This window comes from Hypomesus transpacificus, chromosome 23 (assembly GCF_021917145.1).
Source record: "Hypomesus transpacificus isolate Combined female chromosome 23, fHypTra1, whole genome shotgun sequence".
NCBI lineage: Eukaryota > Metazoa > Chordata > Actinopteri > Osmeriformes > Osmeridae > Hypomesus > Hypomesus transpacificus.
The window spans coordinates 4,522,723-4,548,799 of NC_061082.1; the positions used below are offsets into that span (position 1 = coordinate 4,522,723).

At 45.7% G+C, this 26,077-nt stretch overlaps 5 protein-coding genes across 7 annotated transcripts; all 5 read left to right on the forward strand.

Annotated features, from left to right (window-relative positions):
• The first annotated feature begins 408 nt into the window (after positions 1-408).
• Positions 409-7,217, forward strand: gtpbp8 (GTP binding protein 8 (putative)). Its single transcript, XM_047047551.1, has 7 exons — positions 409-528; positions 900-1,275; positions 2,444-2,542; positions 2,951-3,081; positions 3,265-3,364; positions 5,509-5,627; positions 6,778-7,217. Exons 2-7 carry the CDS (start codon positions 937-939, stop codon positions 6,866-6,868), a joined length of 879 nt encoding a protein of 292 aa, XP_046903507.1. The 5' UTR covers positions 409-528; positions 900-936; the 3' UTR covers positions 6,869-7,217.
• A 2,613-nt stretch (positions 7,218-9,830) lies between these two features.
• slc10a2 (solute carrier family 10 member 2) lies at positions 9,831-15,045 on the forward strand. Its single transcript, XM_047047550.1, has 6 exons — positions 9,831-10,648; positions 11,542-11,660; positions 12,164-12,252; positions 13,475-13,650; positions 13,934-14,091; positions 14,584-15,045. Exons 1-6 carry the CDS (start codon positions 10,251-10,253, stop codon positions 14,748-14,750), a joined length of 1,107 nt encoding a protein of 368 aa, XP_046903506.1. The 5' UTR covers positions 9,831-10,250; the 3' UTR covers positions 14,751-15,045.
• A 1,739-nt stretch (positions 15,046-16,784) lies between these two features.
• Positions 16,785-19,854, forward strand: LOC124485645 (toll-like receptor 13). Its single transcript, XM_047047363.1, has one exon. It carries the CDS (start codon positions 16,785-16,787, stop codon positions 19,557-19,559), a length of 2,775 nt encoding a protein of 924 aa, XP_046903319.1. The 3' UTR covers positions 19,560-19,854.
• A 574-nt stretch (positions 19,855-20,428) lies between these two features.
• On the forward strand, positions 20,429-22,339 carry tex30 (testis expressed 30). 2 transcript variants are annotated; one of them, XM_047047755.1, is made up of 5 exons: positions 20,429-20,492; positions 20,575-20,811; positions 21,034-21,085; positions 21,400-21,614; positions 21,827-22,339. In XM_047047755.1, exons 1-5 carry the CDS (start codon positions 20,475-20,477, stop codon positions 21,983-21,985), a joined length of 681 nt encoding a protein of 226 aa, XP_046903711.1. In that variant the 5' UTR covers positions 20,429-20,474; the 3' UTR covers positions 21,986-22,339. The 2 variants fall into 2 exon arrangements, with proteins under 2 accessions (XP_046903711.1, XP_046903712.1); XM_047047756.1 differs by having other exon boundaries at positions 20,442-20,683.
• On the forward strand, positions 22,237-26,059 carry nepro (nucleolus and neural progenitor protein). Of its 2 annotated transcripts, XM_047047753.1 has the most exons (9): positions 22,237-22,423; positions 22,668-22,822; positions 22,981-23,069; positions 23,182-23,310; positions 23,652-23,729; positions 23,955-24,277; positions 24,375-24,433; positions 24,610-24,839; positions 25,566-26,059. In XM_047047753.1, exons 1-9 carry the CDS (start codon positions 22,339-22,341, stop codon positions 25,912-25,914), a joined length of 1,497 nt encoding a protein of 498 aa, XP_046903709.1. In that variant the 5' UTR covers positions 22,237-22,338; the 3' UTR covers positions 25,915-26,059. The 2 variants fall into 2 exon arrangements, with proteins under 2 accessions (XP_046903709.1, XP_046903710.1); XM_047047754.1 differs by lacking the exon at positions 22,668-22,822 and having other exon boundaries at positions 22,335-22,423.
• Positions 26,060-26,077: the final 18 nt, after the last annotated feature.

Below are 26,077 nucleotides of genomic sequence, written 5' to 3' on the forward strand. Positions count from 1 at the left end.
AGAGTGGATGGGTGAGGTCAAGAAAGTTCCAATAGCATTACAAATCTCCGGGAGTTTTCTTTTTCTTCAAACAGCCATGTATCAACTGTATACATGTAGTTGGGTCCACTCCAGGATTTAGTGCTTCTAAATAATGGCATGGAAACATAACCAAGACATTACATGATAGTGGAATGTTACATTTAGTTTAATGTCTAAAGTATACATCAAATATGCATGAATTATTATTTTTTTATGTAGAGATCAATATTTCTATGTTTTTTCTTTCATTGAAAGTAGGCCAAGATGATCAAATATGTCGAGTATTAATACCGATTCAATTCCAATGTAGAATTAATTAATATAATTGTAGGCGGTACATATAGCTATTTCAGTTGTTTCAGTCGGACACACTTAAGAGGTACACCAGATTTCCAACATGGAGGTCGCAGGATAAAAAATGCCACAGATCGCAGCAAATAACTAACATTCACCATAAATGGACTGCCTTTCGACTAAATGAAACGTGTAGGATTTTTCCACATTAATGTATGTATTGGAAACCATTTGAATTTGAGCCAATTTGTATATATTTGAATCGTATCATGCAATTTGTGTGGCTGTGTTTAGATTGTTTCCAGCCTAAGGTCAGAGTTTTTTCATAAAGAAAGGGCATATTACAGCTAAGCGCAGACGTTGCTAGTTTTACGAAATGGCTGCTCCACTGGCATTGTAAACTAGAACACTTGAGTCTAGCTGGCTAGCTGATGGCAGGCTGTTTCTACCTGCCAGACAACCTGTCTTGAAATGATCCAAAAGTTAATGTAGCTTATCAGAAAGTGTACCGAAACACCTAGAAAATGTCCCACCAAAGAGCTACGCAATCACTGTACCACAATATTGCCCCCTTTTTCACTCAGAGATAGAGAACGCGTCTCAACTGAAGACCGTGAGATTATGTTCCGCTGGAGACTTCAAGCGTGTCTGCAGATGAAGGCTCTACGTTGGAGCTTGCCTAACAAACTTCCGTGTCCACGTCGTTTCCACAACCTGGCCTCCATCCAGCAGGCCTCCCTACTGCCCCAGAAGAAGCTCCAGGCTCTTCTGTTCCCCTTCAGTGCCCTGGAGGCCCACCTGGCTGGCTCTGTGGACAGGAGCCAGTTTCAACTCTTCCAGCCCAGCATGGAAGCCCTATCCCTGGCTGAGAAGTTGTTTTCTCCCTCTCCTTCTCACAAGATGGATTACCTCACCTCAGCTGTGAGGATGGAGCACACTCCCACCCTCAACCAGCCAGAGGTCAGTGAGGGGAACATATAAAGGGGGGAGGTGTGTGTGCGTGTGTGACAGTGTGTGTGTGTGTGAGAGAGAGAGTTAGATAGTGAGAGAGAGTTAAATAGTGAGAGAGTTAGATAGTGAGAGAGAGTTAGATAGTGAGAGAGAGTTAAATAGTGTGAGAGAGAGAGAGTTAGATAGTGAGAGAGAGTTAGATAGTGAGAGAGAGTTAGATAGTGAGAGAGAGAGTACACTTGCATGACTTCATGCTGGGGGAGAAAGTTTGAGTGTTTATGTGTGTTTGGGGAGGAGTGTGTGTCTATGAGTGTGTGTCTATGAGTGTGTGTTGATGGATGGGCTCTGAAGGAAATGTACTAGCAAGGAATAGTCCGAATAAATACTCTATCTCTGTCTTCTTCTTTAGTTCAGCTTCATGCATATTTAAAGGACTGTAATCCTTCTATTCGCTGCCATTGCTTTAAAAAAGAAGAGGAACATATCTCTAACCCTGTAGCCTTGATGTGGCTTCAGGCCTTGGAGGGAAAGCTTGGTGAAGAGGGCAGGGCGTTGATCAGAGACATGCAGTTTTAGTTACTGTTCATCCTCTCTCTCCTTCTCTCTCTCCCCCACTCCATCTCGCCCTCTCTCCATCTCTGTCTCCCCCACACCATCTTGCCCTCTCTCCATCTCTCTTCCCCCTTCTTTCCCCCACATCATCCTGCCCTCTCTCCATCTCTCTCTACCCCCTTCTCTCCCCCACGCCATCTTGCCCTCCCTCCATCTCCCCAGCCCCCTTTCTCTCCCTCGTTCTCCCTCTCCATCCCTCCCCTGTCAGAGTGATTTATATCCCAGGCCTCAGGGGGGGGAGAGGGCCTCATCCATCCGTCCTGTGTCTGGGAGATTGATGGCTGCAGTAGCGCCCCCATCCCCCCCCCCCGCCCCTGTGGGACTCCTGTAGACGTGACGGCCGTAGACGTATGAAAGATGCAAATGACTGCTCGGTGCGTTAGCAGTACTTTCAGTCTTGGGACCGTTAAAATGCCAGCTACTTAGTAAAAGCATTACATCTGTATTCATTTAGCATCAGCTTTTATCATGCCCACCTCAAAGTGAAAGACAGTAGTTAGTTATTTAGCTGCTATGTTTCACCTAGCGGATCAGTTCGTTGTGTAACTTTGCCGGGTGTTTCCAGGTGTGTTTTGTCGGCAGGAGTAACGTGGGAAAATCTTCTCTCCTCAAAGCTCTGTTCTCCCTGGCTCCTGAGGTAGAGATCAGAGTGTCCAAAACTCCGGTGAGTGGACACGCGTCCAAATAAACACCACAGCACTGCAGTACCATGTGTTGATCCCAACCAATTTATGATGGGCTGAGCGGATTGGTGGAGAGAAAAGCTAGATGGTGATTTATCATCAGTCACGGTTGTCAAAGTCATTCTGCTTAGTCAGACCAGTCAGAGCTCTTATTAGATCATATAGTTAGTTAGACCATGTATCTAAATTTAAGATTCCTATATGTTTATTGTATGTACCTTCCTGCCAAGGCAAATTCCTTGTCTGTGCAAACTTTCATGGCGAATAAATCCCTTTCTGATTCTGATTCTTATCATTCATCAGTAATGAGTTAGTTGCACATCAGGTAAAACCCTCACTGTGTATCTAGTATCTGGGCTGTTAGTCTTTATCCGCTTGTCATCCCCTAGGGGCACACGAAGAAGATGAACTTCTTCAAAGTGGGGAAGGCGTTCACCATGGTAGACATGCCGGGTTACGGACACAAGGCCCCCAAAGACTTTGTGGAGATGGTGGAGCCATATCTGGAGACCCGCAGAAAGTAGGAGCACATCAAGACTCAGTCTGTTAACTGTGTGTTTATTAGAAGGTTGTACTGTCATGTGGGTTAGGGTTAGTTATGTGTGTGATTCTTATATTTAAAAAAAAGCCTTGTATAGGTTTTGAGTATATGTTTCCATTCCTGTGGTTGAATAGAGGTGAGTCAAACTCCTTCTTTTGTCAGTTTAGTGAGAACCTTCCTGTTGGTGGACGGTTGCGTCGGTCTTCTGAAGGCGGACATGATCGCCCTGGAGATGTGCGAGGAGTTCAGACGACCTTACGCGGTGAGAGAAGAGCCCATACGCCCCGGTCCACACGCCCCGGTCCACACCCCAGGTCCACACACCAGGTCCACACGCCAGGTCCACACACCAGGCCCACACACCAGGTCCACACACCAGGCCCACACACCAGGCCCACACACCAGGCCCACACACCAGGCCCACACACCAGGTCCACACCCAGTCCACACACCAGGTCCACACGCCCCGCCCACACACCAGGTCCACACGCCCCGCCCACACACCAGGCCCACACACCAGGTCCACACCCAGTCCACACACCAGGTCCACACACCAGGTCCACACGCCCCGCCCACACACCAGGTCCACACACCAGGTCCACACCCAGTCCACACACCAGGTCCACACGCCCCGCCCACACACCAGGTCCACACCCCGCCCACACACCAGGTCCACAAGCCCCGCCCACATACCAGGTCCACACCCAGTCCACACACCAGGTCCACACACCAGGTCCACACACCAGGTCCAGGCTCCAAGGGATGTTTACGCAAACATGGGTGGTCTTGTGTTTGACCTTTGGGCTACTCCAGACAGGTGTTTGTGTCATGAGACATTAACTTGTCTAATATTTAGGTATTTTATTTGTCCCCTATTTATATCATGTATAAGCATGAATGAGAATTCAGAGACATGACATTTCTTTGTAAAGCCCCTTTTACGAGCTCTTCAACCGATTTGAAGTAAGTGCTGATTATGTCTTTAAATCGTGGCTCCATCACGCTGTTCGGAAACGAATGATCGCTGAACCAACCCTCTTGTCCCTCTCAGCTATTTAAAACTGCCCGCCCGCTGAAACGCCAGCGCATGAAGTCATTACTGAGAAGCTGTCTACACTTAATGCATTCTAGAATGAATTATTTATGATTTGAGGTTATTAAGCACTTTGACCATAACTAAGATTGTGAGAAGGCTGGGGACTTGAATTAAGACCATGTGCTGCTGAACAGGGAGAAGTGCAGGCAAATGAATGGATGGGTGAAGAATGGTCAAATGTAGAGACTGGAAATTAAAGTGTTCGGGAGGTTAAATGGACTACAGCCTCTTAATGGAGGACTAGCACAGTCTCTTGGCTTTAGACCACAGATTTTTCTTTGGCACGAGTCAGTAACCTAAATTAGTTTGAAGTGCATTTCCTTCAATGGCCCCACATTGTTAAGTCCTCGCTCTACCTGTAGTTTTCTTAGCTGACCACTAGATGGAAGGCTTAAGCTGTTTTAGTCTCTAACGCCTGGGACACACTGCCTGCGATTGGCTGCGACCTGCTGCGAAGCACCTGGAAGTACCGCCTTTTTTTTCGGCGCCCATGTTATCAAATGGGACCAGCCACAATGACTGCGAAGCGCCGCGATTGCCTGCGATCTGCAGCGATCGTTTCGTCAGCTGGACAAAAAAAATCGCGAGACGCTTGCGAAATCGGCTGAAGGATGATAAAATACACCATATTATTTAATATATTTGAAAAAACAAACATGTTATTAAGATTTTACTACATTAATTGTAGACTATGGTAAACATCTGTAAAGTTGTAGACTTTATTATATATATTTTTATATTACTTTGGAGGCCTACGTACTTTACCAATATTCACCCTATATTAAACCTAACTACACAATGTTGGTAACAAGCCGTTCCATGTGGGTACCCTGATGAAAACGAATGAAAATAAACTGATTAATCTGTTGAGCTAACATTCCCGTAGTTGTTTTGTTTGTTTGAGAGAAACAAGTTGTCACACAACACACACACGTGCTGATGTGGCCTACCGAGAGAGAACCCCCAAGTCGATTTCTAAAATCAGCAAGATATTCAAGGAGATGGACGACATCAAATTAATTCTCGAAGTTGAAAAGCACAGGGAGTTGTATGACCTCCAGCACCAATTTGACAAGGACAACGTAGATAAGGATCGATCCTGGGATATAGCCAATGCCATGTTTATGTACCATGTCAGCTTAAAGGAAAGCTCAGAGTAGCTGAAAGGCTTGGTGACCGGCGCGGAGAAATGCTTGTCTGGTGTGAACAGCTGTGAGCCGATCGTATGATCTGTCAATATGTTCAATATTCTATCCATCGTTTTGTAGTGTTGATCTGTTTGTTGTTGTGCGAACATGGTTTGTTTCCAGATTGTGGTGACTAAGATCGATAAGAGTGGGCGGGGCCAGCTGCTCAGCCACCTGCTGCACCTGCAGGACGTCATCAGGACTCAGACCACAGGGTGCTTCCCCCAACCCTTCCTGGTCAGGTGAGAGCAGGATACAGACACACACACACACACACACACAAAGACAGACACACACACAGATACAGACACACAAACACACACAAAGACAGACACACACAGATACAGACACACACACACAAAGACAGACACACACACACAGATACAGACAGTGTCAGTTTCAATATTGTCCATTCTTGAGTGAGTTTCCGTCCAAACTCTCAATGATAAATCCTTCATTACCATTTAAGTTACAAAATGATGGAATCCAAACCTAACCATGTATCACAACTGCCAACTAAATTAGTGTTTGAGGAAGTTCTTCAATCCAGGTTGGATATGGTTCGACTAGGGTTATACAATATATTGTACAGTAAACTGGAAATCTACATTCTTATCAGATTGGAAATAAGGTTCAACTGTGAATTATGTCAGCATTGAAATGGGATCAGATGGCTATCAGGTAACAGATAAGATAAGATTACAGGCTGGTGTGCACGTCTCCTCTCAGATACCTGCCACTTGTGTGTGTGTGTGTGTGGGGGGGGGGGGGGGGGGGGGAGAGGGGAGAGAGGAGAGAGGTTGCAGTGGAATTTGAATTTGAGTCAGAGCCTTGCCTTGGCCTTGGGATTGTTTAAGGCTGCCTACACTTACATAAAAGGATAGATGTCAGAAGCACAGCTTCCACAGATAACACAATGATAAGACGGGCCAGGCAGCTACTTCACAGCCCATATACCACTGTGTACATACTCTGGATGTCCTCTCGATTCAGGCACATGCCAAAGCACCCCCCTCACGCTCCGTACATTGAACGGCCCCTTTATAGGACCTTTTTTTGCAGCACACACACTGTTTTATATAGTGTCTAGATCTGTGTTTTCCACGTATACATAAAGCGTACGTGCTTGGTTATGTAGCTTCACCTCATTGCATTCTTTCATGTAATGTGGCGTACAGGCAAGGCCTTAGTCACCCGTGTCAAGACTTTAAATCATTTGAATGGATGATTGGACTTTTTTGTGACTATTCCCGCCTAATCTCTCTCTTCATCCCTATTTTTTTCTCTCTCTCTCTCTCTCTCTCTCTCTCTCTCTCTCTCTCTCTCTCTCTCTCTCTCTCTCTCTCTCTCTCTCTTCATTCCTCCCTCTCTCTCTCTTTCTTCCTTCAATAGCTCCAACCAGTTTTCTGGGATATACCTGCTCAGGTGTTTTATCGCCCACGTCACAGGGAACATCCAGCTTGGGGACATGGGACAAAGCTGACACTAGGCCTATTGATCATCCTCATCAGCTACCTATGACTGCCCAGAAGAGAGAGAAAATGTGTGCGTGTGTGTGTGTGTCCAACTGATGGAAAAGTGTTGAAACTGACTGGAGATCTGTTGACTCACCCACCCTACTGTGGTGCTGTGTCCAGGCTGTGATACTGTGTCTAGGCTGTGATACTGTGTCCAGGCTGTGATATTGTGTCCAGGCTGTGATACTGTGTCCAGGCTGTGATGCTGTGTCCAGGCTGTGATGCTGTGTCAAGGCTGTGATGCTGTGTCCAGGCTGTGATGCTGTGTCCAGGCTGTGATGCTGTGTCTAGGCTGTGAAACTGTGTCTAGGCTGTGATGCTGTGTCCAGGCTGTGATGCTGTGTCCAGGCTGTGATGCTGTGTCCAGGCTGTGATACTGTGTCAAGGCTGTGGTGCTGTGTCCAGGCTGTGATACTGTGTCCAGGCTGTGATACTGTGTCAAGGCTGTGATACTGTGTCAAGGCTGTGATGCTGTGTCCAGGCTGTGATGCTGTGTCAAGGCTGTGATGATGTGTCTAGGCTGTGATGCTGTGTCCAGGCTGTGATGCTGTGTCTAGGCTGTGAAACTGTGTCTAGGCTGTGATGCTGTGTCCAGGCTGTGATGCTGTGTCTAGGCTGTGAAACTGTGTCTAGGCTGTGATGCTGTGTCCAGGCTGTGATGCTGTGTCCAGGCTGTGATGCTGTGTCCAGGCTGTGATACTGTGTCAAGGCTGTGGTGCTGTGTCCAGGCTGTGATACTGTGTCCAGGCTGTGATGCTGTGTCCAGGCTGTGATGCTGTGTCCAGGCTGTGATATTGTGTCAAGGCTGTGGTGCTGTGTCCAGGCTGTGATGCTGTGTCAAGGCTGTGGTGCTGTGTCAAGGCTGTGGTGCTGTGTCCAGGCTGTGGTGCTGTGTCAAGGCTGTGATACTGTGTCAAGGCTGTGATGCTGTGTCAAGGCTGTGATGCTGTGTCAAGGCTGTGATGCTGTGTCAAGGCTGTGGTGCTGTGTCCAGGCTGTGATGCTGTGTCAAGGCTGTGATGCTGTGTCAAGGCTGTGATGCTGTGTCCAGGCTGTGATGCTGTGTCAAGGCTGTGGTGCTGTGTCCAGGCTGTGATGCTGTGTCCAGGCTGTGATGCTGTGTCAAGGCTGTGGTGCTGTGTCCAGGCTGTGATGCTGTGTCCAGGCTGTGATGCTGTGTCAAGGCTGTGGTGCTGTGTCCAGGCTGTGATGCTGTGTCCAGGCTGTGATGCTGTGTCAAGGCTGTGGTGCTGTGTCAAGGCTGTGATGCTGTGTCCAGGCTGTGATGCTGTGTCAAGGCTGTGATGCTGTGTCCAGGCTGTGATGCTGTGTCCAGGCTGTGATGCTGTGTCAAGGCTGTGGTGCTGTGTCAAGGCTGTGGTGCTGTGTCCAGGCTGTGGTGCTGTGTCAAGGCTGTGATACTGTGTCAAGGCTGTGATGCTGTGTCAAGGCTGTGATGCTGTGTCAAGGCTGTGATGCTGTGTCAAGGCTGTGGTGCTGTGTCCAGGCTGTGATGCTGTGTCAAGGCTGTGATGCTGTGTCAAGGCTGTGATGCTGTGTCCAGGCTGTGATGCTGTGTCAAGGCTGTGGTGCTGTGTCCAGGCTGTGATGCTGTGTCCAGGCTGTGATGCTGTGTCAAGGCTGTGGTGCTGTGTCCAGGCTGTGATGCTGTGTCCAGGCTGTGATGCTGTGTCAAGGCTGTGGTGCTGTGTCCAGGCTGTGATGCTGTGTCCAGGCTGTGATGCTGTGTCAAGGCTGTGGTGCTGTGTCAAGGCTGTGATGCTGTGTCCAGGCTGTGATGCTGTGTCAAGGCTGTGATGCTGTGTCCAGGCTGTGATGCTGTGTCCAGGCTGTGATGCTGTGTCAAGGCTGTGGTGCTGTGTCAAGGCTGTGATGCTGTGTCCAGGCTGTGATGCTGTGTCCAGGCTGTGATGCTGTGTCAAGGCTGTGATGCTGTGTCAAGGCTGTGATGCTGTGTATCAAGTATCATTCGGATCAAGTTGAAGGATTCAGTGTTGATATCATGCAAGCAGGTCTCCTGTCATTATATATCCTCACATATACAGTATATATATATATACACAGTACATTGAATGTATATGTTACATATATGTACTTGATGGGGAAACTGACTACTGACCCTAAAATCTGTTCAAAGGTTTTTTTTATATTTATAGATGTGCACTTCCTGTGCACAGACAGAGATTGTTTGGGTTTTTGTTTTGAAATAAAAATCTAAAGAACAGTGCTTTGGTTGTGCTCTAACTGTTGTCGGTGGGTCCTTGACTATGGATGGTTGTTAACCATTCTCTTCACTCTCTCCTAATGAATAACTAAGCCCTGGGATGAGAACAGGACCTATAGGGGCACCTTAGACGTGCAGTAACATGTTGATATTCACTTCAGTGTTAACACAGAGCCTCAGTAGCAATCACACTTCTACCTATGAAACTGCTTCATGGCATATCAAATCAAGAATCTAGTCAGTTTAGCTAATAGACATATTATTCACCCGTTTTTGATCTTCATTTTCCTATATGTCACCTATTGCGTAAAATGGCATTTAAAATATGTGTAACCGCACACTGTTTTATATAACTATCCTATCATCGCACTGCTTTTGTAATAAGGTTCTAATGTAGCTAGTCTGTAACAAAAACGTTTTAATTCAGCCTTTGACCAACTTCCACGTGGCGAACCTCTTCCTCCTGCCCTCTGTCGCAGGGCTTTTAAAATGTTACATATTTCTTAGCGACAGGCGTAGAGCTTGCTTAATTCAAGATCGTTCCGACAGAGAGGTGTTTTTTCCCCTTTACAGTTCACAGTCCTTTAATGTCACTGTTCCGTTGGCAGTGACGTCCAGAATGCTCACATGCACAGTAGGCATCCCCTCTATGGTGGTGCAACCGACCTGAGGGTTACATTGCCATGCCTGGAAGAAGACTATAAACATTTTAAGGGCCAATGACTGATAAAAAAAGAAGATGGTGCAATCACATTTATTGTACCCGAAGCTGAAACAATGACATTCATCTTTATATGTGCTTGCATTTGGACACTGACCTCATAAAATAACAAACTTCAGTTTTTCCTGTTAATTTTTAATTTTCGCAGATTTTTTTCCCCGTCCCTCGATTTTAATTATTGGCGGGTGAGTATTAAAGACGAGCACTGCAAGCTTTCGTTCTCAGTGTTGCCCTTGTCACTGTAGGTCCAGAGGAAGAACCAACAGAGAGGCTATCAGGAGTCCTGCAGTTTGCTCTCCTACTCCCCCAGGATCACGACTCCAAACGCCTCAGGAATTCTCCGCTCATCTCCTGCCCTCCCAACACCTTCCCTCCGTCCACTATGGCCTTGCCCATGACGACTCTGTCTCCCGGTGGCGCCTGCCACCCCAACGCCACCGTCTGCTCCGGAGAGTCCTGCCTGGTACCGCCCGACAACTTCAACCAGATCCTGAGCGTGGTTCTCAGCACCGTGCTGACGGTCATGCTGGCCATGGTCATGTTCGCCATGGGCTGCACCGTGGAGGCATCCAAGCTCTGGGGCCACATCAGACGCCCCTGGGGCATCTTCATCGGCTTCCTCTGCCAGTTTGGCATCATGCCCTTCGCAGCCTTCGCCCTGTCGCTGGCCTTCGACGTGCTGCCTGTGCAGGCCGTTGTCATCATCATCATGGGCTGCTGTCCTGGAGGCTCCAGCTCCAACATCATCGCGTATTGGCTGGATGGGGACATGGACCTCAGGTGAGGCTGGGAGGCTGGGGTATGGACCTCAGGTGAGGCTGGGGTATGGACCTCAGGTGAGGCTGGGGTATGGACCTCACTGAGGCTAGGATATGGACCTCAGGTGAGGCTAGGAGGCTGGGGTATGGACCTCAGGTGAGGCTGGGGTATGGACCTCACTGAGGCTAGGATATGGACCTCAGGTGAGGCTAGGAGGCTGAGGTATGGACCTCAGGTGAGGCTATGAGGCTGAGGTATGGACCTCAGGTGAGGCTAGGAGGCTAGGGTATGGACCTCAGGTGAGGCTAGGAGGCTGGGGTATGGACCTCAGGTGAGACTGGGATATGGACCTCAGGTGAGACTGGGATATGGACCTCAGGTGAGACTGGGATATGGACCTCAGGTGAAACTGGGGTATGGACCTCAGGTGAAACTGGGGTATGGACCTCAGGTAAGACTGGGATATGGACCTCACGTGAGACTGGAGTATGGACCTCATGGTCTTTTATTTAATTATAAACAATAGGCCTATTCGTTTGCCTATTTTCGTGAACAAGGCGCCTGTATGTCTGTTGACGAGCCGTCATTTGTGTTATCTGTTTTGTCTATCAGTTTATCAGCAAAAGTTACCTCAGTAGCTAATCATTAATGATCACCAATTCCAATTTGACTAATGTATTTACGATGTGTCAAAACACACAGAAGTCATTCACTAAAACATCTGATGTGTTGCTGGCTGCACAACGCTATCACAGAGAGGCAATAGACCGACACATTCACAAACTCACACTACTCATTTTGTGATCTTCGCGTAGCCTTTCATCCTTTCCGCAGCAGTGCACCTGCATGTGAACGTCGTAACCAACGTCGTAACCAACGTCGTAACCAACGTTGCATCTGTGTTTCCCTGTTAGCATCAGCATGACCGCGTGCTCCTCCATCCTGGCTCTGGGGATGATGCCGCTGTGTCTGCTCATCTACACCTCCGTCTGGACGTCCGCAGACACCATCGAGATCCCGTACCAGAGCATCGGTAAGAACACCACCCGGATAGGAACATGTACTGACTTCCGTACATCTTTAGCCTTTAGAATCGGCTTTGTTAGCTAAGAATGTACGCATACAAGGAATTAGGCTCAGGTTTACACCGTGCTCTCTATGTACTGACTCACAGACAGTGCAAATAAAGTTAATAGTTAAGCTAAAATAGTACAAAAAATTTGGTCTGTATACATATTAGACAAGTGTATAAAAGTGCAAAAGAATAATATTGGACAGATGTACTGTACATGAAGTGGATGATTATGTCCAATATGTACACATGTACCATGACGTCAAACCAAAATAAGAGCTCCAGTATGAAATGGCATTCACCGACCATCAGTCCTAATCATGACTTCATTTAATTAATAAAGAATGTAATTGTGTCTGTGTGACCAGTTTACGTGACAGTAAATTAACAAAGGAATTAGTTGAATGCTGGTCCACACTGCAAATGAGTTGTCCAGTTCGATGACTGTGTCTCGTTTCCTGCAGGCATCACTCTAGTGTCCCTTCTCATCCCTGTGGGCCTGGGAATCCTGGTCAAAAGCAAGTGGCCCAAAGTTGCAAAGAAGATTCTCAAGGTGAGAATGGGCCCACTCCCTCCTGTGTCAAACACCCTGGTTTAACAGCCTGTTGTAAAGATTAGCCAGGCCTTTTAGGAGCCAGTAGGGCCGTGGAGTTGGTAGCAGAGATGGGTAGCACAGGTGGTAGAGGGGCAGTGGAGGTGGTTGAGGGGCAGTGGAGGTGGTAGAGGGGCAGTGGAGGTGGTAGAGGGGCAGTGGAGGTGGTAGAGGGGCAGTGGAGGTGGTAGAGGGGCAGTGGAGGTGGTTGAGGGGCAGTGGAGGTGGTAGAGGGGCAGTGGAGGTGGTAGAGGGGCAGTGGAGGTGGTAGAGGGGCAGTGGAGGTGGTAGAGGGGCAGTGGAGGTGGTTGAGGGGCAGTGGAGGTGGTAGAGGGGCAGTGGAGGTGGTAGAGGGGCAGTGGAGGTGGTAGAGGGGCAGTGGAGGTGGTTGAGGGGCAGTGGAGGTGGTTGAGGGGCAGTGGAGGTGGTAGAGGGGCAGTGGAGGTGGTTGAGGGGCAGTGGAGGTGGTAGAGGGGCAGTGGAGGTGGTAGAGGGGCAGTGGAGGTGGTAGAGGGGCAGTGGAGGTGGTAGAGGGGCAGTGGAGGTGGTTGAGGGGCAGTGGAGGTGGTAGAGGGGCAGTGGAGGTGGTAGAGGGGCAGTGGAGGTGGTAGAGGGGCAGTGGAGGTGGTAGAGGGGCAGTGGAGGTGGTTGAGGGGCAGTGGAGGTGGTTGAGGGGCAGTGGAGGTGGTTGAGGGGCAGTGGAGGTGGTTGAGGGGCAGTGGAGGTGGTTGAGGGGCAGTGGAGGTGGTAGAGGGGCAGTGGAGGTGGTAGAGGGGCAGTGGAGGTGGTAGAGGGGCAGTGGAGGTGGTAGCGGGGCAGTGGTGGTGGTAGAGGGGCAGTGGTGGTGGTAGCGGGGCAGTGGAGGTGGTTGAGGGGCAGTGGAGGTGGTTGAGGGGCAGTGGAGGTGGTTGAGGGGCAGTGGAGGTGGTTGTGGGGCAGTGGAGGTGGTAGAGGGGCAGTGGAGGTGGTAGCGGGGCAGTGGAGGTGGTAGCGGGGCAGTGGAGGTGGTTGTGGGGCAGTGGAGGTGGTTGTGGGGCAGTGGAGGTGGTTGTGGGGCAGTGGAGGTGGTAGAGGGGCAGTGGAGGTGGTTGAGGGGCAGTGGAGGTGATAGAGGGGCAGTGGAGGTGGTAGAGGGGCAGTGGAGGTTTATGTGGTTGGATGACGCCCACTTGTGTGTCTGCAGGTGGGCTCCATCATGGGCTTCCTGCTCATCATCATCATCGCGGTGGTGGGAGGTGTGCTGTACCAGTCCTCCTGGACCATCTCTCCCTCGCTCTGGATCATCGGGGCCATCTACCCTCTGGTGGGATTCGGCCTGGGCTTTCTGCTGGCACGCTTTGTGGGGCAGCCCTGGCACAGGTATGTCAGTGTTATGTCTGTTTTTTTGTGTTTTTTTTACTACACAACGAAAAACGGGTTAAAATAGGTCCTTTACATTTAGATGTTTACTATTTTTATCCAATAATTATGTGTGTCTAGAGCAGGGAAATAAACTGCACCTTCCAATCACTAGTATTCGATCTTAGCTCGTGCTCCCCACGTTCAAATGGAAAGAACAGACCCCATACAACCATACAGCATAAACAGTCATCTGTGACGGGTGGAACTGTGGACAGATCTCTTGTTTCTCTCGCGTGTTCAGGTGTCGCACCATCGCCCTGGAGACGGGCTTCCAGAACTCCCAGCTGTGCAGCACCATCGTCCAGCTGTCCTTCTCTCCTTCCGAGCTGGAGGTCATGTTTGCCTTCCCTCTCATCTACAGCATCTTCCAGCTGGTGGTAGCTCTCCTAGCCGTGGGAGGTAAAGGACCTGTTGCCAGAGTGCTGTCTTGTCTATAGATATTTAAAAGTCAGGGTTAGGGTTACCGCTTTTGTACAATTTAGATCATTAAGGATTGTCTTAGCAAGTGTGGTAATGATATCTACCTGTCCATATTACTCAATCTACGAGAGCTAGTTTGCAGATTTTGTCTATGTTTCCCTATCAGTTTAACTTATTATTTATTTTTAAGATATGTTTTTGACGTTATCTATGGCTTTAATGGACAGAGACAGTTAGAGACAGACAGGAAATGTATGGGAGAGAGAGAAAAAAACCCATACAGAAACGACCCGAACCGGAATCAAACCCGGGCCACTGCGTGTGTGCCTCAGTCTGTATAGCACACAAGGGCGCCCCTGCCCTGGCGGTTGTAACGTGGGTTGTAACATGGGTTGTAACGTGGGTTGTAACGTGGGTTGGCTTCAGGCTGAGTTTTGGCTGATGTTTGATGTCGTTCCTCACTGCCCCCAGGCTACCAGACGTACAAGAGAAACTGCGGCTCGTCCCGGGCGAGCGGGGAGGGGGACGCAGAGGCCCCCTCCTCTGGAGAGAAGAAGGAGTACGAGCTGGACAACGACGCCTTCGAGTGTGACGAGAATGCAAACACGGGGGTCAAAGGGAAGGTCACCCCCCTGTGAGCAGCTGCAGACCCCGGCTCACTGGCAACGCCAGGAAACAGTCAAGCAGTGACTTTAAGTGAAAAACAAATAATTGTTTATATCCGTTACACACGGACGCACTGGTAACGCCATGCCAGCCCACTTCAAGCTCCTGAGACACACAGCGATTAACACTGACGACAGCAACACATTGACGCCCTCTACTGGCGGGAGGTGTGCATGACAGGTACCACCGTCACGCCACTTTTTTTATTTTAGATTTAGATGTATTAATTTAGCAGAAGCTCTTATCCAGAGTGACTTATAGTAAGTACAGGGACATTTCCCGGAGCAAGTAGGGTGAAGTGCCTTGCGCAAAGACACAACGTCATTTTGCACAGCCAGGAATCGAACCGGCAACCTTCTGATCAATTGCCCGATTCCCTAACCGCTCAGCCATCTGACTCCCAGTCTCATCTATTTCCGTGAAGCGGTACCTCGTTTAGAAGGGATGTGTTCCATAGGGGCCATCTTAAGACTTTATATAAATATATGTATATATATATATATATATATATATATATATATATATATATATAAATATCTCAACAGGATAGGGTTAGGGTTGCGATGCTGAAGTGTTGAGTTTGGTCGTGCTTTGGGCCTAAGTATCTTCCTTGAAGACAACATCATCTTTGCTCTACCAAAGACAGAGACTTACTTTTCAGTTCAGTTTCTGAACAACAAGAGGAATAAACTGTACATATTTAACGTAATTTATTAGCATTGGGCTCCAAAAATATATATAACATTCTATTTAAATTGCAGTATATTGTTTTATTCAGGGTTCCTACTATAGTCCAGTTAATATAAGGCTTCATGAGTACCGAAAGTACAAATTCATTCATATGTTTTAAGATATTATAATTATAATTCAATTATAATTTAAATTGTGGTTTATTGTATTTTAAGTGTATACTCTGGAGCATATTTTGTATCCTTTCTAAATGTTAAAATATTCCTGCTAAGCCTAGAAATGATCTGAATGTAATTCTTAGAAATTGTACCATGATATTTTTATATTTATATGTGTATTAGCTACTTCCTCAATAAAATATGTTTTCTTTTTATCAAACTGTTGTATTGTATTCCAATGGAAGAGCACATATACTTCTTGGTAACAGTAAGTCCCAAGGGCAAAATCATTTTATCTTTTGTAAATGGGAAAAGCATTCAACTAAATTACAAGTTACATCGTTTCATGGATGGCTCTTACAATATCTGTATTTAAAAACAGTCCACAAAATTCTCCTCTTCTTGATACAGTTACCATAGGTATAACCACATGCAGAAAGACATGAATGGATCTTACAATAACTATATAAAAACATTAAGTCAAATCTAGTTCTTAAAGTCCACTTCAGCATTTTAGCTAGCTGACATTAGATAACTGATATGTATTGCTACTACACTTAAAATGTAATGAATAGTATTTTATTAGCTATGAAATTATATGTAATTACATGACATTCATCATCATCTGTCATAACTTGTGTAAAACAGCATAGGCAAGGGCTAAAAAAATAATTACAACGTAACAGTGAAACCTATATTTTCTCTTTAAACTAATTTTATATTAGGCATGGTCGAAATACCAGATTAGCATTTGGGAAGAGAACTGAGAGTTTCGAAGACAAAAACAGCATGTTCTTATTACGATATTAGATAACCATCTCTGGTTCCTCTCGTGTTGCTTTAAAACAACATTTACAAACACATTCTATCACTGATCAGTTTGAACTACTCTTCACTTCAAAGTGGTCTCAAAACAACATAGCGTGACATAAAGAAGCAGACTGCAGAAAATCAGTTAAGATTGACATCTTACAAGACCAACATTGGATGAAGACGTCATTTCACATCTTGAATTTTATGAATTATTTTTTATTGAGTATGTTCCCAGAAAAGATGACTTTTGCATTTTACCATCTTTGGATGCTGTGTGTTTGGATTCTGCCAGTTTTTACATGGATGCATGCAAAATGTTACATTCATGACATTGAAGACAGAAAGATGACGTTCAAGTCATGTTCAGGACAATCTGGATACACGGCTGATTGTACAAATGTCAACTCCATTGAGGAAGATTTAACTGGACTCCCTCCTGGTCTGAATAACATCTGCATCTTCGTGACAACAAGGAGCAATGGTTCTCTCCACATGGGGGTTTTCTCACAGTTTCAGGATCTGAAGTATTTGGAGATACGTGGCTGCTTTACTCAAATTCTACCAACGGGTGGTGTTCAGGGTCTCCCAAGTCTGCAGTATCTCATATTGGAGGGATATCAGTATGGTGAAGCACGAGAGTGCTGTCATGGTAACTTTGATGCACATTCATTCAGTGACCTAGTAAACCTAACAACAATATACATAAATCAATATAAATTATCTGTAATGGCACCAGATATTTTCAATCTAATGTTTCATTTGCAGACTTTATCCATACACGAATGTTGTGTTCATGAGTTGTCAGAAATAGTGTGCAGAATAATGAATATACAATCACTGCAAGAGCTGTTCATCACAGCATACGAAGTTGAAGAAATACAACCTGTGAACTGCTCTGTCCTGATTGGTAACAGCAGCATACCACCTGTTTTACCACCCAACTTAAAGACGTTAAGTTTACAGGTTGGTCATATTAAGGTTTTAGAAGAGGGTGCACTAACATGGCTACAAAACTTTTCATCGTTTGAAGGAAAATACAGTCAAGATACCCTGGTTCGCATTCCCTTGTCAGGCCTGAAGCAAATCAACACCATAGAGGTAATTGCTTTTAACAACAGCGAGGAAATTGATTTCAAATTGATTTGTGATGTTATTTTTAAAATGTCTGTAAAGAAGATTTTTTTGTGGTTAGGTTATAATTACAGGTTTGCATCCACCAGTGTCAGTTCTTGTATAGGACTAGAGGGCATGCTTGTCCAAAGCTGGGGTACAGAACACCCTATACCACTTACTTTCAAATTAAATGTAATTACTGGTCTGATAAATCTCAAATGGTTGAGATTGCAAGGGAAAAGACTTGATATGGGGGATCTCTGTTCCTTCCACACAAAGACTATATTGAGATTGACAAACCTTGTATTGGTAATCTTTTTGGAAAAGTTGGTTGCAAAACAATTTAGCTGTTTAAGGCGCCTCCAGTATTTGGATCTATCATATAATACGATTTCATACATTGAAGATTCAGCTTTCTTTGGGTTGAAGAAATTAGAGTTCTTGTATATGAAAAACAACAAATTAACAGATATAAAAATGAACACATTTTTGGGTTTAGAAAAGTTGACACTATTAGATGTGACTGAGAACCCACTTGTCCACATCGAGGCAGGGTCATTTTCACATCTTGGCAGTCTGAGCCAAGTGTTTCTTGGAGACCTACGCCTCCCTCCATCACAGACGATGATCATGCTGAATCTGTCAGAAATCTTCCGCAGCAGCCTTAGTCAGCTGACTCAGCTGTACATTAGTTCAGGTATGAGGCCAATGCAGCTGGCGATTGGGGCTTCTGTTTCCTCCAATCAGAACCTGAGTCTCCAACTGAAGGGTCACACTGTAACATTTGAGGACTGTAATGGGCCATTCTTTGAGTCTGTGGTCCATCTGAAAGCTGACACAGAGCAGATCCTTTGTGGATCAGAATTCATAGGAAGGTTCTTCCAGTCTTTGGAGACATTTGAGTTTAAGTCCAAGCTCTCAGCGAAAAGTATAGATTTGACACCATTGAATCAGATGGTTCACTTGAGGAAGCTGATTTTGATAGAGGTGGATCTTTCAAATCAGACCTCCGCTGATGCTATTTTTCACAATCTGACCAAATTGGAGGAACTGCAACTTTTGGCATGTAGGTTAAATATCTTAGAGGGTAGTTTAACGAAAGACCTTAGATCTTTAAGAACATTCGTTGTGCATATAAGAAACATCTATAATGTGATCTACAGCTTAACAGAACCTCTTGTTAGTCTAAAATACATAACGTTTGAGGAATTTGAGACATTCTGCAGTTGTGACAATGCCTGGCTTGTGCCCTGGGCAAAGAATCAGAAACAGGTCGAAGTGATGATAAATCCCTTAGAGGGAGAAGAATTGGATGTAAACAGTCTTAAATGCTTGTCAGACAATGGGATGGACAGACTGAACTTCCTCAAGTACTCAGAGGCCAACTGCAGTGCAGATCCTGGCTTTGTACTGTTTCTTGCCACCTGCCTCGGGGTCCTGTTGTTCATGCTGGCGGTGCTGCTTCACAACCTGGCTGGTCACTACCTCCTCCCCTTCTACCACATCACCCTGGGCTGGCTGTCTGAGGCCATGCGCTCCAACAGCAGACGGCGCTACCACTATGACGCGTTCGTGTCCTACAGCGGAAAGGACGAGCGCTGGGTGGTGGAGGAGCTGCTGCCCAACCTGGAGCAGAGAGGACCTCCTTTCCTGCGCCTCTGTCTGCACAGCAGGGACTTCCAGCTGGGGAAGGACATCGTGGAGAACATCACTGAGAGCCTCTACCGGAGCCGTCACACCCTCTGCCTGGTCAGCCGCCACTACCTCCACAGCAACTGGTGCTCCCTGGAGATGAGGCTGGCCACCTGCCGTCTGCAGGCCGAGCACAGGGACGTGCTCATCCTGGTCTTCCTGGAGAAGATCTCCCCTCGCCGGCTGTCCGTCCATCACAGGCTGGCACGGCTGGTAAAGACTAGGACCTATCTAGACTGGCCCCAGGAACCAGGTCAGCAAGAGGCCTTCTGGGTCAAACTGTGGACTAAACTGAAACCTCCAACCCAAGACTGACATTTCCAGGGTTACTTTTCAAATCAACTACTGTTTTGGGGGTTAGGGGGTTGGGTTAGTGTTAGGGATGAGGGCAACAAGCAGGGTATTACATTGGTAGGATATTAGCTAGGTCCTACATTTGTCGTGATTTTATATCACGTTGTTTGAAAAACACAACTTTTATGACCCTGACACTAACCCTTTCCCAGATCAAGTTTGTGACAATAATTTTTTGTTTTGTTTTACAGCCTAAAGATTAACTCTGATTGGTCTTGTGTTATAATATCAAACAATTGCTTAATTGTTTGTACATGTAATATTAAGTGATCGTTGTTACTAATTGTATTGCTCTCTTGCTCAATATGTTGCTTTGCACATTTTTATAATAAATAATAAATATTTGTTCTATGTTTGTACAAAGTTTGTGCTTGCTTCCCAATCCTTCATTAACAACATTATAATAAGTTATGCAGGTAGATTTATTTTGAAGACAGTCGTTAATAATTAGTTTGTAATGTCACTTTTTAGGATCCAACTCCGTAGGTAAAGCCAGTCTTAAGACATCCACAGTTAAAGCACAGTACTATACTTTACTGTTCTGTACTGTTGTACAATGACAAGTAGACAGAGTTCTCGAGACATCATTGACTATCAAAGGAGAACGGGACACAGCATGAGCTCATGCGTCCTACAGCAGTAAAGGGCCTGTAAGTACGTGTTCAGATTTCAGTCATAAATGTAGGCTATAAACAATTCGATTAAAAATGGATGGATCAATTTTACAACACCTTTAGACTACTTTCCAAAGGCACATTGTTCCGTGCCCCAAGAATTGCGACCCCCTTACACTAGATGTCGATATATTATCGGCAGACTATGTATTTTATACAGCACGTCGGAAATTGACAAGAGAACATACCGCGGGCTAAACAAATGGAACTGTTTTACGAGGTGATGACTCGCTTTAGAAGGATATATGGTCGCTAACACCGTAGACCTGACTTATTAATTGGTAGCCTATATTTATTTACAGGAAAAGCTGCTTGTACCTTTTGGGACGAAACATCTCGATGCTGCGTTAACCGTTCCTGCAGAGTCGAGTAATGTCCGCACAGCTATGATACTTACGCATGGTGCTGGAGGTGATATGAACTTCAAACATCTGGTTTCTATGGCTCATGCTGCGGCCTCGAAAGGGATAGTTTGTCTCCGCTTCACGTGTAGAGGTTTAAATTTTGCTTACAGGCTTAAGGCTTATCATGCCGTTTGGGTAAGAATTAACAAATATTCTAAGATGCTGCAGCCACTTCAAAACCCCAAAATGACTTAAGCCTGTCTTCTGTAAAATAGGTCTGATAATAATTATCAGCAAAGTAAATGATACTGTTTAAGAAGATGAGACAATTACGATGGTTATTATAATATTAAGACAGTTGATCAAATTTCCCATAAATATGACGTCATTTTACGTCCTATATTTTTCATTTGACAGGATTATGTTCAAGACCTCAAGCAATTCACACTAAGAAAAATATTTATTTGTGGTGAGTGCTGTATGTATAATAAAGATTGTATGTAGGCCTACATAATGGATCACAAAGCAGCATTAAATAATATATATATATGTATTATTATTTTTGGGATCAGATTTGTTTAAAACATTGACATAAATTCATATACACACAATATAAAAGAGGTGAATTCAAAACCAACAAATTCAGTGGTGTTTAAATTGAAATACTATTAGTATTCAATGCTTTTTAAAATTCAAAACATGTCACTGATTTGCGTCCATTCTACCGCAGTTTAAGGCAAATAACCATTCGGTAATCAACTGTTGTAACCCCTCCTCCACCAGGCCGATCTATGGGGTCTCGTGTAGCCTCTGCCCTGGCCAGGCAGCTCAGTGAAGGGACTGAGGATACAGTCCAGGGCCTGGTCTGTCTGTCCTTCCCTCTGTACCCCCCAAGCCAGAAACAAACTCACTGCCAGAGGAGTGAGGACCTTCGGGGGCTGCCTGTAGAGGTGCCTGTGCTTTTTGTCTCGGGCACCAAGGACAACATGTGTGACAGGGTGAGAATGGATTAGGAACCACCACAGTGTCGACCCACACACATCAATCACTGCAACACACCTTGCATTCTAGTCATCTTGCACATTATAGCTCTACCATTGTTCTGTTCCTGTTCAGAAACACCCTTTAGTCTTTTAATGACAGACATTGCATACATGTGTTTGGTATTGTTGTCCACTCTCACAACAAACACTTTGTGACCTTTGTGCAGACTCTCCTGGAGGATGTGGTGAAGGAGATGAAGGCCCCAGCTACCGTGCACTGGGTGGAAGGGGCCAGCCACGGGCTCATACTGAAGGGGAGGGCTGAGGAATCTGTCATGGATGAAGTGAACTCACGGGTCCTCTCCTGGGTTTTGCAGCACACCTGACGCTTTGTGGTCTACTGTTCATGAAATAATGAATTGATTTATGTGTGACTAAGTTGTTGCCTGTTACCAATATTGTTTTCCCAAATATGACGTGGGATAGCATAGATGTTATCTACATCCAAATAGTAAATAAACTGTCAATAAAATGTTATCCGACAATGTAGCAACTAGCCTGTATGGCATGGCAGATGGGTCTGGTTATAGGCATTCACATTTTCTTTCATGAAGCGTCATCGCAAAGAGATCGCTAGAGATACTTTGCACTGTATCTTTAAACCAAATGTTGACGTAAATGCGTATTCGATTCTGATTGGTGTATACATGCACTTCCGTGTTTGTGCTGAGAATTCAGCATGGCCGAAGAACGGTGGAACAGAATAAACATTCCTTTTCCAAGTGCTGTTTCAAGCGTTCGTATACCTTTCAGTAATGCAACAGGTAATTTACAAATAAATGCTGTGCTCAATTTGTTTAGTGCATGAATGTGTTATTTGCTAAGTTGTTTCACGTACAATGTCATGCCAGTAGGCTATCCCACAACTAGTTCAGCCAAGTTACCCACGTGGGGCATGTATTGCTAATCTATTTTCCTAGTCCATATTCTGTAGAAATAGCTTAGACAGTTACCTTTGAAACCTTGCGATGTTGATCTTATTTCGTACATGCTTTGTGATGTCCCCAGGTTTAACTCTAAACAATATTCAAGAAGAGAATATCAAAGTCCTGAAGTTGCTAAAGAGTAAAGTTCTTCAAACTGAGATACGCGTTCTATACGAGTTGCTTTATGCATTTAAAAACGCATTCAGACATCACAAGCCTTTCAGAGTATTGAAACAGGTAGGCGTAAGGATTGTTTCATGCTGGTCGCCTGGTTAATTCATTACATACACACCATTTTATGACAAACATATTAGAAGGGATTAAAGGTTTAGGCCTATACTATTTATGGGCTTTATGGGGAATATTATGGATTTACAAATCCCCGTTTTCCACAGATTGAACAATGCATCAACCGATTGAAAGAAATGAAGTTGGAAACAGCCCTCCTGGACTTGAGGGAACTATGTCCAAATCATATGCAAAGGTAGCTTCACGTCCCAAATGCTCCCAAATCAGTACCGTGTTTAAACAAGCCGTTTTCAAGAATGTGGTTTCAAGAACAGCTACATCGTGGTGTGCTTTGCCGTTGTCTCCAGGCAGCTTGCTATCAAGGTGGGCCAATGTGCCGTCCCTAGTCAGCCAAAGTTGGAGTGGCTCTGTCTCAAAGTTTTGGGAGCTTCCAGCCTGATGAGATGCCTTCTCCACCACTGTACCAGAGCCTTCATGTATCCTTCCAAAGAACAAGGAACGCACATAGCATATACACAGCATGTCAGCTGGGAGTCAGGTGGCCAGTTCGATTCCCGGCTCTGCCAAATGACGTTGTGTCCTTGGGCAAGGCACTTCACCCTACTTGCCTTGGGGGGGAATGTTCCTATACTTACTGTAAGTCGCTCTGGATAAGAGCGTCTGCTAAATGACTAAATGTAAATGTGTGCATACACATAGCATGTACAAGTATACACCCAACATATAAAGTATGTGCATACGCATAGTAGTGTGTATAGGTGTGTTAGTTGGTTACAATGTTTTTTTTGTTTGTTGCCTTGACCTACATATTAATCAGACTGGCAAGGCAACATCTTCGATGTAAAGAATTCATCATCTTCAATGTGATACTCACGAGCATGGTCAGTCGACTATGGTAAGTAGGGTGTTTGTGAATGGGAAGTATCATATGCATGCAAATACCTACCCGGGGATGTATGCACACCACCACCACCTAGTTAATACTCCACAAGCTTGGAAGAGCACTTTCAGGCACACAGCATTACATCCGTTTTTTTGAAATGTCTACCTAGAAATAATCCTGTTTTTCCTGTACAATCCCCACTGCTGTTGACATCTGTTGTATGGTGTGGCTGTTTAGGGTGTTTTTCCGGGGTATCCTGGGCACCCTGGCCCCTCTTTACCAACAGCTCCTGGGGCTTCTGCAGGAGGTATCCCAGGTTCAGCCCTTGCCCTCCCTAGGAGACTTCACCCTGCCCTTAGACATCACCCAGTTCCTGGGGCCCTCTGACTTCCCTGGCCTGGTGAAGCGGGAACTCCCCCATGCTGGACCAGGGTCCCCCTGGCTCACCAGGCTGTCTGAGGGGGAGGAGACGAAGCAGTTGGGGGGTTTACATTGCGCTAACATGAGTCGGAGAATCGATCTGGGAGAAGCAGTCTTGTTCCAAAGGATGGGTGATTCAGGTAGCTAGCGAATGGCAAGGCAATGGTAATATGCGCTTGTTTTTGTTGAGTATGTTTTGGTGTTGTGCAATTTGTTAAGTATGTATCTCCTTTCAAGATGTGCCTGGATTTAATGTGAAGGCTTTGGTGAAACAAAACCATGGCATTTTCACTGAGGTAAGCCTGATTCTTGTTTTGCGATGTCAGAAAATTATTTTATATAGAAGAAAATGACAATAAATTAAATCATTATCAACCATTAAATGATCATCCAATAATTTGTGATTGTATAATTTGTGATTTTTGTATGATTTGTGATTTCTGTATGAAATGTTTATATTCTACTATTGTAGGTATCAATAGAACCGGAACAGTTTTCCTCGCTGGGTGCCATCACAGTCGACCAAAAGAGGAAGTTCCTAAAGCTTGTGAAAGCAGCAGGTACATTCAGTGCCATGTCTTCCCACCTGGAGGAACTGCGTCGCTGGTGCAAACATCAGAGGCTTCAACAGGAGACTAGACGCCTGGCATTCCTGCACTTGAGCTGTCGGCGGATGAAACATCTAGAAGCCGCAGGATACTGGTATTTAGAATATTAAAATACTGCCCCAACCCTGTTAGGCTACTGTGGAAGGGAGATTTTCAGTTGAGTTATTTAGACCCACCCATACAAATGACATGCACTGGCGCACGTGCACTGGCGCACGTGCACTGGCGCACGTGCACTGGCGCACGTGCACTGGCGCACGTGCACTGGCGCACGTGCACTGGCGCACGTGCACTGGCGCACGTGCACTGGCGCACGTGCACTGGCGCACGTGCACTGGCGCACGTGCACTGGCGCACTTCAGCCAGGGTGGACCGGGACCTGCACATCGTAAAGCCAGGTGGTGAGTTGTTGGAACCCGAGCTAGTAAATGGGCCTTTGTTAAGCTACATAATTGCACTGGAACCTTCTTAACCATGCCAGCTTCTATAAATTAAGTCAAAGTTTGGCCGAATCCCAATACTCCCCCTTAACCCTTACCCCTAGCCCTTAGTTTACCCCTAGCCCTTGGCCCTCGAAACTGAGGGGTAAGGGCTACATATCCCTAAGAAATGGGACGCCACTTGGTTACAGGTATGTTATCTAGCACGTATCGATATCTCCAAAGCAAGTAGTGTTATGCACTGATATTAAACAAAATTTGCTGCTAATGGAGTTAACTTAAAAGTGTAGACATGCTAGTCAAAGAAATGCGGGACTGTTGTGCAATTCAGAAAGGAATGATTTATCTATTCTACATGCATGTTTATTCTTGGACTCCAGTATTCAGAGGAAGTTAAGGAGCTACAAACTGCAAGTCAGCTGGGCGTTGGCAGGGAAACAAGCCCCTCCCAGGACCTGCCAGGAACCAATCACAATGTGGCGAAGGGCACACCCTAAAACTAGACTCCGATTGATCAAGAAAGAAGTTGGTGTTCACAGAAAACTATCCGACAGACGGAGGCAGAAATCTGCAGTGTTGTCTTTTGTGGACCCACTGGAGAATCTGTCTGAACAAAAAGATCGGTCTGATATTAGCAGAATTGAGAAGGTGCATAAACCCTCAGAAGAGACCACACCCTGTGCCAACTTAAATGATATTGATGACATATTTGCTTCCTTAGATTTCTGAGACAAGATTTTAGGATGAAAGGATGTTATTAGATCATATATAGTTAAAGCATCCACCAGTCAGTCAGCCATTTTTTTTGTGTGTGTGTCATATTAAATGTTTCCCAAGAATTGAAACATCCAAATAAATAAATAAATTATACAAAATAACCAAAGATTACTGC